Raw genomic sequence first — 17,163 nt, 5'->3', positions numbered from 1 at the left:
GAACTTGAATTAGTTAAAAAGTACAGTAGAAAGTAATGTTTTACGACCTGTTATACTACGGTTAATGAATTCTATAGGCCTTAAAGTCATCGTGCATTTCTCCAATAGTATTTACACCACCAAACATAAACAATAAGATTTGTTCGTCTCCTGCTACGCTATCAACTTCTACAAATGAAATAAACAAAGCATAAAAGAAGTGCTTATGTTACATTTTTTGAGAGTAAAGATTTATCATCAAAGTTGGTAGTAAAAACCAAAGGTTATAACCGCTTACCAGTAGTAGAGTCTGGTTTTTTCAAACGTGCAATGCACATGGAATGGTCTAGTCTGGGAGACGGTTGTTGGCCTTCCACTGAAATTTTACGCCACTTTCGTCGATCTAAAACAGTTTTAGCAAAGATTATGAACCACTCGATATTTAATGCGCATATGTACTAGTCAAGTTTGAAAATAAGACATCTTTCTAATGACTAGAGTAAATTGCATTATGTCAATACTACTACTATTCTAAAAATAGAATAATTTCAACTTACTAGTTTGAAATACGTAAAAATCATTCAGCGCTCCAGATGAATTCATTCCACCAAATATATACATATCATTTTCATATACAGCTACTGCGTGTGCAGCCCGCTCTGGAGGAATATCACCTGAAGGTTGTATTTGACTCCAGGTGTTGGTTTCTACAGAGGACGCAAGAATTGTCTCACAATGAATGCTTTCAATGCATTTTATGTTTAGTACTGTCATTACTCTCTTCATACCGATGTCAAACATGTGCATATCATCTAGAAAGCCATCATTAGTCATCCCTCCATAAATTAATATTTGATTACCCACTACCGCGACTGTATGACCTTGGCGCGACAATGGGGCATTACCATTTACTTGACGTACATTCCATGAACTATTTGCTTCATCTTGTGGCACAATTCGATAATAAATAATTTTTATGATAGAGATAATGAATTAAAACTGAATTCAGCAGATGGAGTGTCTATATACAAGCAAAAATTTGAACTCAATTCTAACCTAAGTGTAAAAAATGCAGCTTTTGATCAGCTACAGGAACAGCGCCATTCATGCCACCGCCAAATATATATACAATATTGTTGGCAATTCCACCGCAATATCGAGCCGTTCGAGGTGCGGGCAATTGACCGCTAGCCGCAATACGCTTCCAAGTACCAAGTTCTAAGTAACAATGTATTGGGTAGGATTTTTTAGTATTTGTTATGATATGAGTAGCATCCTATCTGTACGCTAATATTAAGATAACTTTTATTCATTTGAATGTTATTCTTTGCAAACCTGGGTTGTAAAGCCACGTATCGTTATAGTTATCGCTAGCACTAGCACCACCAAAGACGAGTAATTCATTGCCATGAGAGCAACAAAAATGCTCATAACGCGGAGTAAAATTGCTTTGGTTACACAACTGCTTAAAAGTAAAGCAATCTGAAAAGCGAAATAGAAGTATTATGTCAAGTTAGTATTGACTTGATATTGGACCAAAACGAAGGTTATAGCGCTATCGATTCGTTGACGTTGCGGCAACATGCTGTGGACTATCTCTACATATCTATGGCAAATGTCTAGTTGATGATAGAACGAGCAGCAAGAGAGCCTAATTATGCGCTGACGAATGATATGACGGCAGTAGCACAAAAATAGTCGTCTGACTATCAAGATGGATAACATGATGCGCAATCAATCCCATCTCGTCAATCAATAACGCTTACAATCTTGACATTTCCATGTTACACTACCATTGATTGCCTTATCGTAGTCATTTTTAAGCATGTTTTCAATCGTCCTGATGGATTAAAGCATTGCATCGCAGACGAGTTCTTCCAATCTAAATGAATCATCAAAGTAGGAACTATCTCTAATCGAGAAAGAGCCATAGCAAAAAGTGATATGAAATACCATCCTTGTTTCTGACAACGAGTTTGAATCTCGACTCAACGCAATCCCATGTTGAAGCTACTGATTGTCTATCCACTATCGAGAGCGATTCAAGACTGCAGTATATTGAGTTTGAATTGTAAGTGTAAACGTTGGATAGACCAATTACCTGTATCAAAGATGAAAGCATCATCTAGAGGTTTCTCCGTTGTCGCTCCAGCCAATAGTATTACCTTGGCAACTGTTGGGCTCTGCGATGGATGGCAGTGGAGTGAAGTACAAGAATGGCCTAAACGAGCCGTTGGTAATTGACCATTGCAATGAACAGCATACCAAGTGTTCATTTCAGCTAAACGATTGGCTTCTAAAATGGGATACATTTAGACTGGTTAGACGATCGATTGGTATCAATAAATTAATGATTGTCACCGCCAAGCGGGTGATTATTAATTTGAAAACTTAATTGACTGCAACGCGATCTCCAGTTAGCTAGCAACACGCATTGGTCAAACTGTTGTACTGTACAGTATAGCACAATCGACGTTCGGTGTAATAGTCTTGTCCATACAGTACTGTTGAGTAAGGGGAGGGGGGGCACGATAGGATGATAGAATTTGATATTCTCCCTTTCGATTACTCTACGATGCTTTGTACTGTACTATACAGTACAAAGCATCGAGGAGACCATGACTCACTTTTCCATTACCTCTACTGAGTACAGTATGCACTACATTAGTGACTGTAGAGCTGCATTTGTCGAATACAGTACAATAGAACGCTTTCTCTTCCAGCATTTCTGTTCAGTAGTTCCTCTACTGCTGCATTTGTCTATATTATGATTTTTATTTTCCAGGAGGCCATGACTACTTTTCCATTACCGCTACAGTATACACTAGTTCCTTTACTGTTGCATTTGTCTATATTATTATTCTTATTATCCAGGAGGCCATGACTACTTTTCCATTACCTCTACAGTATACACTAGTTCCTTTACTGTTGCATTTGTCTATATTATTATCCAGGAGGCCATGACTACTTTTCCATTACCTCTACAGTATACATTAGTTCCTCTACTGCTGCATTTGTCTATATTATTATGGAGGAGGCCACGACTACTTTTCCATTACCTCTACAGTATACACTAGTTCCTCTACTGCTGCATTTGTCTATATTATTATGGAGGAGACCATGACTACTTTTCCATTACCTCTACAGTATACATTAGTTCCTCTACTGTTGCATTTGTCTATATTATTATGGAGGAGGCCATGACTACTTTTCCATTACCTCTACAGTATACATTTGTTCCTCTACTGTTGCATTTGTCTATATTATTATGGAGGAGGCCATGACTACTTTTCCATTACCTCTACAGTATACATTTGTTCCTCTACTGCTGCATTTGTCTATATTATTATTATTATCGAGGAGGCCACGACTACTTTTCCATTACCTCTACTGCTGCATTTGTCTATATTATTATTATTATTATCGAGGAGGCCATGTCTACCTTTCCATTACCTCTACAGTATACAGTAATGACTTTACTGCAGCATTTATCTATATTATTATGATTATGGAGGAGGCCAAGACTACTTTTCCATTACTTCTACAGTATACAGTAGTTCCTCCACTGCTGCATTTGTCTATGTTATTCTTGAGGAGGCCATGTCTACTTTTCCTTTACCTCTACAGTACTGTATACAGTAGTGATTCTACTGCTGCATTTGTCTATAGTATTATAATTATTCTTAAGGAGGCCACGACTACTTTTCCGTTACCTCTATAGTATACAGTAGTTACTCTAGTGCTGGCTGCATTTGTCTATATTCGTGGAATACAGCAGAACGCTTTTTCTTGATGTTGAGCCATCTTCAGGGACTGCTCCCTGCCTATTGGAGGTCTTTTGTTAGTTTTATTTATGCCTCGAGCAAGGACTATCTAACAAAAGAGACTGTACTGTATACTAGTACAGTATTCAACAGTCGATCATAGTGACTACATAAGAAGTCATGAGCGAAAAATATGTGCCTAAGAATTGCAAAGAGACACAAGGTAAGTGTAACAAGGCTTGATCATCTGGGGCTGATGACATTTTGCCGTCTACAGTACAGTACTATATGCTGTATTCGTGTACTGTACTATAGCGCAGGATTAACTTGGGTGGCAGTGCTAAGGAAAATAAGCTGTGTAGGCTAAATCAGGCCCAAAGACATCCTCCTGCCTGTACATATCGATTTTCAACATGAGTGTTAGCAATTAGCAATTTTCGACGCCATCTTGCCATCGAAGTGAATTCGCTATACTAGTGTGTAGTGTGTCGTGTCCAGTCCTGGATAAAAATCATTCGACCGTACTGTAAAGCGTCTTCTTTACAATAGACTGATACTCAATTTGTCTAATTTGGTGTTGAAATTGTGTTTTCACATAATTTCAATCGTCGGTCATTTTTGATGAGACACCCTGTACAACTATACAGCATTGTCGCGAAAAGGAGACTGTATGACGGATAGTTGCCGCGATGGAACCTTAACTCAAAACGAAATTCAAGAATGATTTATCATGTCAAAGAGCTTTCTTGACGCAACAATGATTTGCTAGTGACGGGTTTAACCTTGCAGTGATCCTGTTCTGGATTCGATAGTACAGTACCGTCAACTACTGTCAGTATGAGTACTTTGTACTGTACAGGGTGGAAAGTGCAGGTCAACCGTCAACCAGTCAATGATTGACTGACTGGTTGACGGTTGACGTCGTTTGTGGTACAGTTCTTCAATCCAGATCCTGTTCTGATTCGATAGTACCGTCAACTACTATCAGTATGAGTACTTGTACTGTACACTGCACAGGGTAGAAAGTGCAGGTCATCCAGTCAGTCATGACGGTTGACATTGTTTGTGGTGCGTGTTCTTCTGATTCGATAGTACCGTCAACTACTGTCAGTATGAGTACTTTGTACTGTACAGTGTACAGGGTGGAAAGTGCAGGTCAACCGTCAACCAGTCAATGATTGACTGACTGGTTGACGGTTGACGTCGTTTGTGGTACAGTTCTTCAATCCAGATCCTGTTCTGATTCGATAGTACCGTCAACTACTGTCAGTATGAGTACTTGTACTGTACACTGCACAGGGTAGAAAGTGCAGGTCATCCAGTCAGTCATGACGGTTGACATTGTTTGTGGTGCGTGTTCTTCTGATTCGATAGTACCGTCAACTACTGTCAGTATGAGTACTTTGTACTGTACACTGTACAGGGTGGAAAGTGCAGGTCAACCGTCAACCAGTCAATGACTGACTGACTGGTTGACGGTTGACGTCGTTTGTGGTACAGTTCTTCACTCCAGATCCTGTTCTGATTCGATAATACTGTACAGTCAACTACAGTACTGTACTGTCAGTATGAGTACTTTGTACTGAGTAGAAAGTGCCGGTCAACCAGTCAGTCGTTGACGGTTAAGGTCGTTTGTGGTACAGTTGTTCACTCCAGTACAGTACTAGTAGTGTACTGTACAGTGTACAGTGTACAGTACCCCGATTCAGTGTTCACTGTAAATATACGGTACAGTACCGTAGTGTACGGGACTGTAGTACTCGGCGCATACTGTACAGTACAGTACAGTACGGTACTGGACAGCTCACCGCGCTGGAGTAGGCTTTTACGGTAATCGCTTATCATTGCCATAGTAAAGTCAGTCAGTCAGTCATTCCGTGGTTACCATAGTTTCTCCTTTCAAATTCAAATCTCCAAGACAAGTTGCGACTCGGACTGATTTAGTGCAAAAAGAAACAACTTTCCCTTGATTGCATAACACGACTGACTGCAGCAAGAATCCCAAGAATATTCAGCCACCAAATTGGCATTTTATCGCTACCGCCCAAATTACACCATCACGGTAAGTTTTACCTCTGCCATCTTGATATTGTATCCATGATGATGCCGATTGGCAATGTCATACAGTACAATCATCGACATACCGAATTGGATGGGCGCCGGCAAATGGGTAGTAAACGTTCGCTTGGTTGAAAAATACGCCATCCCGGCATGGATCCTATTGATAGATTGTACTACCGCAATAGAGTATCATTGAAATGATGACAGAACTCTAATGGACACTACCTGATACGCTATGGCTGTATAAGTCTACTTTATCCTTGCCAGCCAAACAATCAACAATGAAATATTCCTTTATCAAGTAGTCTATCATCATCGAGTTGTTACCATCATCAGTAAGAAAGTAAAGTCAACTGAGCAATGAATCCAATGGGTTGGTTAGTTATCCATGCCCCAAAATCGATCATCCTGTCAGGTGAACTGAAGGAGAAGAGTACTGTACCCACACACAATTGCGTGTCAGTGATTTACTATACAAGTTGGTTTCTTGATGACAAAGTAGAGTATCCACTATCCTACAGAATGGCAACAGCCCATGGAATCACTTCCCTTCCATCCATTGCAAATGAAAGACTTTATCGACGTATTTACTCTTGTACTAACGACAATCAAAGCCAACTGTTTTCTACTTTCATTCACAAGACCTACAGTTCGTATATCTACGCAAGTTAATAACAATCTAGTTTCCTGATTGCTTGTCTTTATGGCTTTCGGTTTCAATGACAGCCTTTGATTCTACGTCTGTTTAATTACCAATGCCATACATTGACTTGAAAAGAAAATACTATATTTTTTTGAATACGCGTAGTAGATAACCATGAACTAAATTCCAAATTTCTTTCCTTCCTTCCTTTTCCAAATACTTGAAATTCTCAACGTATTACATTCGTTATCCTCGTCAATTTAGTAGCCACATTAAAGTTGACAGACTTTACTACTTTCACTAACTACAATGATGATAAATCAAAATCGATAAGTCATCATGAGAAATTATTTATGATAGGATCATAATAATTGCCCCTTGGTAGCAAATTGCATGACAAATAAATAAAATAATAGTTACGGTATGCATACATTATCAACAGATTGAAAACTTATACTGCACAAGTGATTGATTACTTTTACATAGCTACTATACCAATAAAGTAAATTTGCTGATTTACTCTACATCAATTTTTCTTCTCTCACAGCATTTCATACCCTCTCCAATATCCATCTATTTCTATCAAATGCGTAGCAAACTTGGCGGAAACACTGGCTATCCTACCAGACCGTATTAATTTATAGATCTAATGTAAAAAGTGGCTAGTGCCTCTATAATTTTACCATTAATTAGATGCAAGCCATTCGCTATTCTGGCATGTCGAAACGTCGACGTATCGTAACTCATGAAGTAAGCCCGATCAATTTGGACTGTGCCGAAGGTACACGTATAGCCATTTTAATTCCAATAAATAAAGTAAAACCCAACTAATTAGTAACTATGAATAAGAGTATAGATTATTTCACTGTTTAGCCTATCAAAGTTTCTTTCAAAATCAATAATGAATGGATTCATTTTGACAACATATTGTAAATTGCAATAGTTGGGAACAGTAATCAACCAATTATTGACCTAACCAAAAGCGATACTCCGATCAAAGCATCACGTAAAAGGGCAAGGATAAGAGATCGTGAACCTGGACAAGAGCATACAGAACGAGATCACTCCATTATTATTATTAGCGATACAGAAGAAGATACTAATGTAATTAATACCTCAGAAAGAACGAATCGTACTAGCAGGTAATCACACTCTTATCTACAGTGCGGAACGTAGTCACAGCTACTAGCATAGATGTTACCAACATTGTTGTAGTAGCCTTCTAATAATACAGAACGAATTCAATTAAAGTCAATAGTAACTGCTAACAACTAGCATCAGTTCTACTATATCGAAACCTACCTGATGCAGTTAATGTAACGCCTAACCTAAAAAAATACACAATAAAACATACCACTATTATCCTATTTTATATAGTAAACTAACTTCAGTCAATCAACATTGGTCTTCACCTTCATCACAACCATTAAATAGTGTCAATGACAATACCTCGCCCTCACCAGTTATCGAATGTCCAATATGTAAAGAAAGCTATAGCCAGGTTGGTAGCTAGACAAATTTTGCTACTACGAAAGTAATTACATTGCTGTTCTGTTGGTCGAGTGATAATTTATTACTATTTCATATTGATAACGCTACCTTGTTACTGCTTCCAATCAGTAAAATAATTCACTCGTATCCTGCATGCTACCAATAGGTTACGCTGCTACATCATAAATTTAAACTCTTTCCTTTCCTTAGATCAAGAAAACACGTACGCTACAATCGACTGTATGTGGCCATATATTTTGTAGTTCTTGCCTAAAGATCGCTCTTAAACGTAAAAATGAATGTCCTATCTGTCGTAAAAAAGTATTAGCCAAAAATGTCCATGATGTCTATATTTGATATTAAGATAACAACTATGCAATACATACTAAATCTGTGAAATTTGTAAGTCAAACTTAAACATACATTACTGTCCTATCTTGCAATAATCTCTTTTTTCCATACTTTTGTATAAAGACTGTAATCATTCTTCTCAATATATATTGTATGTTACTATGTATTCTCTGTCCTTATATAAAGGATTAAATAACAAGCTCTAAGGCAATACTTCAACGTAACTTTCTATGCGATGATTATAGTACGACATGTCCACTTTTGGAAAGTGTGCATCGTCGTTAAGACTACAATAGATATGGAAGGAAATTTAAGTCAATTATTAATAATTATAATGAATTAATTAATTTAATACAAGGATCTGCCATCACATTTATTGTAATGATAAATGTACCCTGTCTACTGTATGACTGTCTGTTGAAGAATATCATAATGTCGATATAGCAATGCGCTCATTTCAAAGTATATACAGTAATATCCAATAGGATTTTTGAATTCATAACAATTGCGATACGAGTCCAAATATGAATAAATTTGAAATGTTTCAACCTGTTTAATCATGGCTATATGATTGTGCTGTAATCGTGCTTACAGTTAACTAAATGATTTTTCACCCTGAAGCTAGTATACGTTTCCATTGATTCAATAATGACCCATAAACCACCAGCTCCTGATTGGGTTATTGTTTACAATAATTATTAGCAACTCTGTCATTTTATTTATCGCTTGGATGAGTAAAATTGAAGTATAGAACTTTCTTAATATCCATTAATTAATATTTTACAACTAATACACTAAACGATAGGATAACCTATAGCTCAAAACGAGTTCATTTTTCGAATATTGCTAATTAACCGTTTTTGAGATTGTTTAATGAATTTCATTTACAATCCAGATCGGTATTAGTAGTTACAAAGTTAAGAAACAAGAGAAATGTATATACTGTACATCAGAGTAGTAAATATACTAGATGTGACTGAGCTTTGAATCTTTAGGCCTACCTTTATACAAAAGTTTGTTATCCTCATACATCACGCAATGCGTGTTAGAGTAGTTGATCAGTTACTAGTTAGTACATATCAATCCTAATACTTCATCCTATGATAAACAAAAGTGGTGAACTTGGGCTATTACTTATAATGAATTTGTTATCACATATTTAACAAAAACTGGTAACCCACAGCTTAGTACATCTAGCTTTACAGGGGCGAGTTACTTACGTCATAATAAGATACCATTTAGATTCTACTCCGCTGAAGATACAATGCTACCATACGAAATGTTATTTCAAGAATAATGTAAGCTCTGCAGACTACATTTTATTCAACTCATACCATTTCTGTCTTATAAGGTAGCTTAAGGTTAACTTTCTGAAGCCTAACTATACTAAATTTATTATCAAGCTGAAGGCTCTGAAGTAGCAACCAATCACGCGTAAAGTTAAAAGCTGAACCTAACCCATGCTGGAGGAAAGGGTGCAAATCAAATTCGTGCTTCGTACTCGTGGTTTAAACCATGGACTACTAGAAGATTGCCATGGATTTTCTTCTAATATTCCATGTTTAAACCTACAGATTATGATATGCATGTTATAAATTATAATATCACAATTGGGCTAGATATGCCTTTCATACAAGAGCGAAATATTTGAAATTATATTTTTATAGTAAAGCACAACTACGGTAGTCTGATCTTTCATTTTATTTATAAAGAAGTCGATCGGATACAGTACTGTAACAAATTCAGATTTCCGATCGAGGAAATAACTCCTTAAATAAATGATCAATAAACGATACTGCAATTCCGCAGAAACATCTTTCAAGTTACTTTTGGCAATCTATAACTACGGTACTACATTTTCCTATTATAAATGAAATTAACGCTTAAATTGACGAGATAAGATAATGGTTTTCGCAGTTAGTAGCACAAGAAAAATGAAATAGTACAGAATATAGCGTTCAAGTTACTTTTCACAATCTATAACTACTGTATTCTTCCATCATGAGTGAAATAAGCTCTTAAATCGACCACATGAGGCGATAATATTGGGTTAGAAAGCTTTCTGATATCCATCACTGACACATGAAAACCAAATAGTTATTTTCGATAATCTACAACTTTTACAAGTGTTCTCCTACCACGAATAGAATTAGACCTTGAATTAACCAGACAAAGCAACAATTTCCAGTTTGAAAGCTTCCAGAATCAGAAAATCAAACAAGACAGCAGAATATATTTTTCCTCTAATTTCGATGATTAATCTATAACTTCTGCAGGTATTCACTAATACGAGTGAAATTAGTCCTTAAATTGACCAAGAAAAGGTAATAATTTTCACTTAGAAAGCTTCCTGATATCAAGCACTAGCATAAAAAAACTAAATAGCATAGCTGAATACATCATTCCAGTTACTTTCGAGAATCCATAGTAAATCAATTAGACAAGGCAATAATTTTCCATTAAATCGTTTAAGAAAATCTCCTCGTATGAATCGTCCAGGCAAGAGATTAGTGTATTACTGTTTAATGAATATGCTTATAAATATCAATGAAATCGATCTTCAGCTTGATCAGACAAAGCAATACACTAGTTTCCGTCGAAAATATCTTAATCTCCTAGGCAAGAGATTATTGAGCTATTGATGCAAGTATATACGTATAGTAGCCTATATATGTAAATAAAACTGATCTCTACTGTAATTCGACTACTGTAAATAAAGCAATGGTTTCTGTCAAAGAATATCTTGATACTAATCTTTCAGACAATGGGTAAGTGAATTACTTAGTTACTGAATATATAGTAGCTTATGTGCATAAATGAAATCGGTTTCGAAGGTGATTAGGTAAAGCAGCAGTTTAAGTCCAGATAATGGATAAATGCACTACAGGTTACTGACTGCGAATATGAATAAATATTAGAGGAATTCACAAAAACCATGCCTACTCATGAAATGATTACAAAATAGTACCTATAAGATGATAAAGCAAATATAATATTGATCGTGAAGACAAGGCAATGGACTGCCTTAATTGTACCTTGGGTCGACATTAAATCTTGGTATTTCCTGTTGTCATGTAGCGATTAGATAGCCTTTACATATCTATTGTACTGTAGATTGATTGCATAAGATTATAGTAGTATAAGCAACATCTAGTAGAAGGTATTCTGTATTAATTCTCTGAACCTGTATTGGTATTTCCTATTTCATTGTTGTAAGAGAGTAATTTAACATAATCTATATCTTTATCGTCGCTGAATTATATATAATTATATAAGCGTACAAGCGTCAAGAACAGAAGCATGTGGAAATGAAGAGGATTTTCTCGTTAAATTAGTTATCACTGTTTCAGTGAAAGTGACTGATTGAGAATATGCACTGATAAAAGCTACTAGCTTCACTACTATGACAATGAATCGACGTACACAGTTTATGTTCTCAATGTTAACTGCAGAATCTCTTATTATATAATGACAATAATTCACATTATTTGAAAAAGTAAAAGGATTTATTAATTTTGGGGATCTGTTAAAACCGATATAACCAGGCTCGAACATACGTACAAAAGAAAAGGCAAAGTAAGAAATAAGTTAATTGGAATAAATTGCTGATCAATTAAACAAATAAAGTGTAGTTTACTTTCGCCTCTAATTTCGTATGGTGTTGTGCAACTGCACATTATAATTGATATATAAATTAAGAGTATATTACTTAATTACTAGCACAGACTGTAAAATGTGCAAATTATTTAAATGATTTTACTTCATGTATGAATAAGTGCAGCTAAATTGATTCCAAGTAATTATTGGATAATATAAAATATCGGTTACAATTTTGTATACGAATACTTTTTCGTTACAATAGGACTAATAATTTTTAATCAATTTTTTCAATCTGTAAATAACTATTATTTCAAAGACAATAATATAACCATAGTGAATATGTCATAACGTAAAAATGCTTTTCATTTTTTAGTAGAGATAATAACTGAAATGATATCATTCCATCTATTCGTTTCAAAACTGCCTTAAGTTGATCAATAGCAACGTTCGGATAACTCTCTAGAAACCACATATCGAAAAATTTCTTTGTTCGATCGAAAATCTCACTCTCGACCTTTGATTATATCAATATCGATGGATAGATCTGAATTGCAGCCATTCTTGTGCAATCTATACCAATTCTATTTGCAATCTCCAAAAAGTGATACAAGGGGTAGTGAAGATATAGAGAGAATTAAGAATGAGATGTTATTCATACACGTATCTTCCCTGATGCTTTGCGAGATCCAATAACTATCATACTGCATGAAAATAAGGTATAACTTTGTTTCTATCTGCTGTAAAATATCTTTATATAACTACTGCACTGCACTGTATTATCTATGTTATTGAACGTGATTCAGCAGCATCTACAATAGATATTAGATATTCGGTCCTCGCATTTAGTGAATGATAAAACTGAATGTATAATATCAACTTATATTATATAGATTTCCACTCACCACATGTACTTTTATTCTTTTATTTTAACGAGAAATGCAATCAGATACCGTCTTTAAATGAAATGATCCTTGATGATTGCCAATGCCAATGCCAATGCTATCAGGAGTATCTGCAAAATAAATGATATAGTGGTTACATCTTTACTGTGTAACTAATCTACATCGGTTCAAACAGATATTGTTTAACTTTTATATTGCATATGTGTATAACTAATTTTCTGTTTGAGATCATTTAATTGCTGATACGATCCTTTTCAAGCCTTATTTTGTGAAGAATGATCGATGCATTTCGATGAAAAGAAATAATATTCTTTTCACAACTAGCACAATAACTCAAAATGACCTTGTTGTCTTATTGTTTGGGAGAGTTTTAATCATATACTCGTATCGCTACTTCAATGCTCATTTTATTCGTAACAGAAGTGTTGCTATGCAGACAACAGGTAGCATTTCACATAAGTTATTTCTCTTTCTAAACGAAATACTTCAAGCACTATTCCTCTGAACGATTAGTGGAAAGAGAGACCAAAAACAAAATAGTATTTTAATAAGTTTGAATGATTAGATCCTCTATGGTCGAATTATTGGTTGCAATTGATTGTAACTCTAGTATGGGTAGAATTAATCCAAGATAATATCGTATTTTGACAAAAAAATACGATAACTTTCATTCCAAAATTAAAAAAACAACTAAAACTATCGCTACTCGATTTTACTTTCAACTTGTCCTTCCAACTAAGCTTAATAGTGCTTTGATTTAATACTGTATATAGACTTACCATCTACTTCTTCTTTTTCATTTTTATTTTTATTTTTATTTTCTTTTTCTATTGACCAAAATAAGAAAGTTAGCACTAAAATGCACTAGTCACCTGATGATGGTGTGGAATGGTAGGATAGCTGATTGATTACCTGTATCTTTGTTTTCTTGCAGTTGTTTGGAACATTCAGCAATCTGCTTCGCATTGAGGAGGATTTGCGGATGATTTTCTCCGTAGAGATTGCGTAGAGTATTGCTAGACTTTCGATAGAATGCTATTGCTTGACTATAGTTCGACTGTTGATGATGAACTATAGCTTGATTTCGATAGGATTGCTCAGTATTAAGATGATTCTCACCGACTGTTGCTAAAGAAACTTGCAATGACTTGTTATACATGAGTAGAGCATCGTCGTATTTCTTTTGCTCTTGATAGGCGTTTGCAATATTATTATATATTGCAGCAATACTTGGATGATTATCACCAAGTTTTGCTAATGTAATTTTCAGTGATTTATTCAATACTATTAGAGCGTTATCATACTTGCGTTGATGATGATAGACACTTGCAATGTTGATATATGTGGAGGCAATACTTGAATGATTATCACCAAGCTTTGTTAGTCTAATCTTGAGTGATTTATTATACATTGATAGTGCGTCATCATACTTGCTTTGATGATGATAGATATTTGCAATGTAGTTATATGTTGTAGCAACATCGATATGATTGTTACCAAGTTGTGCTAGTTGAATCTGGAGTGATTTATTACACATTGATAGAGCATCATTATACTTCTTTTGATCTATATAGACAAGTGCAATGTTGTTATATATTATAGCAATATCAGGATGATTGCCACCAAGTCTTGCTAATTTAATCTCCAGCGATTTATTCAACATTGATAAAGCGTTATCATACTTGCCTTGATCAGCATGGACAAGCGCAATATTGTTGTATGTTGTAGCAACATTTGGATAATCGCCATCAAACTGTGCTAATCTAATCTTGAGTGATTTAGTATACACTGAAAGAGCGTCATCATGCTTGCCTTGATCATCATAGACAAGAGCAACGTTGTTATATGTTGTCGTAATACGTGCACGCTTATGGCCAAGATTAGTTTGTCTAATCTTGAATGATTTATTATACATTGGTAGAATGCCATCATACTTGTCTTGACCATCATACACATTTCCAATGTTGTCATATGTTTTAGCAATGCTTGGATACTTATCAGTAAGAATAGCTTTTCGAATTTTAAGTGATTTATTATACATTAATAAAGCTTCATCATAGTTGCCTTGATCAGCATAAGCATTTGCAATGTTGTAATATATCGTGGCAATAATTGGATGATTATCGTCAAGTTGTGTTAGTATAATCTTAAGCGATTTGTTATATACTGATAGAGCGTCATCATACTTGCCTTGATGATAATGGACATTTGCAATGTCGTTATATGTTGTAGCAATATCACGATGATTGTCACCAAGTTGCGCTAATTGAATCTTGAGTGATTTTTTATGCATTGATAAAGCGTCATCATATTTGCCTTGATCTTTGTGAATATTTGCAATTTTATTATATGTTGCAGCAATACTTAGATGGTTGTCACTAAATTGTACTAGTCGAATCTTGAGTGATTGGTTATACATTGATAGAGCGTTATCATGCTTAATTTGACGATTATAGACACTTGCAATGTTGTTATATGTTTCAGCAATACTTGGATGATTGTTACTAAGTTGTGCTAGCTGAATCTTGAGTGATTTATTGCATAATGATAGAGCGCTATCATACTTGCCTTGATCAATATAGACAAGTGCAATGCTGTTATACGTTAAAGCAATACTTGGATGATTATCACCAAGTTGTGCTTTTTGAATCTTGAGTGATTTTTTATACATTGATAGAGCATCATCATGCTTGCCTTGATCATCATAAACAAGCGCAATGTTGTTATATGTTGTAGCAATAATTGGATAATTATCGCCAATTTGTGTAAGCCTAATCTTGAGCGATTTGTTATGCATTGACAGAGCTTCATCGTACTTGCCTTGATTACCATAGACAAGAGCAATATTGTCATATGTTATAGCAACTTCAGGATGATTATCACCAAGTTGTGCTAGTCTAATCTTGAGTGATTTGTTATGCATTAATAGAGCATCACCATATTTGCCTTGATCACCATAGACACTTCCAATGTTGTGATAAGTATAACTGATACTGATATCTTCAGTTCCTAAATGTTTTAATTTATTTTCAAGCGATTTGTTCAAATCACTTAAAGCTTCATTCAAATTACCTTGCAATCGTTTAATACGCCCCTGCCTATCTAAGCAATTTGAAATTTTCACTTCATCTTGTAGTTGCTTGGCAAATTTCTCTGCTTTTCCATTCCATTTGCCGGCTTCCATCAATTCATATTGATTTATGTAGCAATCAGTCATTTCGATATAAATATCAAGTTCAAGGTGAAGGTGATTATTATCACTATTCTTGGATATGGATTGGATTCTTGTAATAGCATTTTTGTAATAGAATAGCGCCTGTTCATCATTTCCTTCTTGCTGAAATTTCACACCTTTTCGGTAAACAGATTGGATTTCATCAGGAACAGTCAGTTTGATAGATTCCTTCGGCATGTTTCAATATACAACAAAAAATTGAGAGCATGAGATTGCGGAAGTAGACACTAATGCTCTATTCGACAGAAACTACAACCTTAAATAGCTTTCCAAATGATCGATATGATCGTTTCATTTAAAGTTATTTCTTTGTCTCTAAACCATATGTCAACGCAATATATTTTACTGCAATACGATCTATATAACACATATGCCAGAAAATACAAAAGTAACGATAAACATAATGATGAAATGATTATTTATTCTCTAAATTCTGCAGTTCTAAATTAATTAGTAGTTCTTAGTATACAACATTCACCTTACATAGCGATTATAATAAGAGAATAGAGAATAATAGCATTATTGGAGTGATATTCGTAAAGATGTTGCATTCATTATACCATGGAAGAATTACCAAATATAATTACTACTGGAGAATTATTCTATCGTCTTTAAAGTACGGTAATTATTATTGAGGAAAATTCATTTAAGATTATAAGAGCGAGAGTAACGTAATAGAATCGCGATACTGCAATTGATTATACTAAGTAAGAAGCATGCAACTCATAAGATTACTGAAAGTAGGTTATAAATTACTATTCACTGTTCATCATCTTTATAATTATATTCTCGTATATAAAAGTATCTATAATTCTCATCGATTTAATGGATTATACAAATCTCTAAATCCATTTTCACCTAATTGTTAATGTGGACATATATGTCTAAATCTTGCTTTGCTTTACCTTCACGCTTCGCTTTCTAGTTTACTTTATATACCATAAAATATAATACTAGCTTGATTTAATCAATTTCGAGGTACTTTCTGTGCCGTTGAAGGCAATTTGAGATGTACTATACACCGGAGAATCTCTTAATACTTGATTATGGTGAAGAAGAGCATATATACTTATGTATTCATACTAGGGCAAGTTAGCTTGAGGTTGTTTACAATGTTTATTAGATAGTATTGACCAA

General features: G+C 34.8%; 3 protein-coding genes across 3 annotated transcripts; 1 reads left to right on the top strand and 2 right to left on the bottom strand.

The window, feature by feature from the left end:
- Window positions 1-61: 61 nt before the first annotated feature.
- TRIADDRAFT_58524 (uncharacterized protein) lies at window positions 62-2,291 on the bottom strand (the record flags this gene model as incomplete). The annotated part of the gene is made up of 7 exons (XM_002114529.1): window positions 62-168; window positions 278-382; window positions 537-686; window positions 768-923; window positions 1,036-1,197; window positions 1,315-1,461; window positions 2,081-2,291. The coding sequence occupies 7 exons, from the start codon at window positions 2,289-2,291 to the stop codon at window positions 62-64; spliced, it is 1,038 nt and encodes a 345-aa protein (XP_002114565.1).
- Window positions 2,292-7,164: 4,873 nt separating this feature from the next.
- Window positions 7,165-8,295, top strand: TRIADDRAFT_58523 (uncharacterized protein; the record flags this gene model as incomplete). Its single annotated transcript, XM_002114697.1, has 4 exons — window positions 7,165-7,228; window positions 7,391-7,589; window positions 7,825-7,948; window positions 8,149-8,295. The coding sequence occupies 4 exons, from the start codon at window positions 7,165-7,167 to the stop codon at window positions 8,293-8,295; spliced, it is 534 nt and encodes a 177-aa protein (XP_002114733.1).
- A 4,520-nt stretch (window positions 8,296-12,815) lies between these two features.
- Window positions 12,816-16,203, bottom strand: TRIADDRAFT_58522 (uncharacterized protein; the record flags this gene model as incomplete). The annotated part of the gene is made up of 4 exons (XM_002114528.1): window positions 12,816-12,901; window positions 13,571-13,618; window positions 13,704-15,800; window positions 15,864-16,203. 4 exons carry the CDS (start codon window positions 16,201-16,203, stop codon window positions 12,816-12,818), a joined length of 2,571 nt encoding a protein of 856 aa, XP_002114564.1.
- Between the last annotated feature and the right edge of the window lie 960 nt (window positions 16,204-17,163).

This window comes from Trichoplax adhaerens, genomic scaffold (assembly GCF_000150275.1).
Source record: "Trichoplax adhaerens TRIADscaffold_8 genomic scaffold, whole genome shotgun sequence".
NCBI lineage: Eukaryota > Metazoa > Placozoa > Uniplacotomia > Trichoplacea > Trichoplacidae > Trichoplax > Trichoplax adhaerens.
Note: the sequence above shows the minus strand (reverse complement) of the source record. Positions and strands in the feature narration are given on the sequence as shown.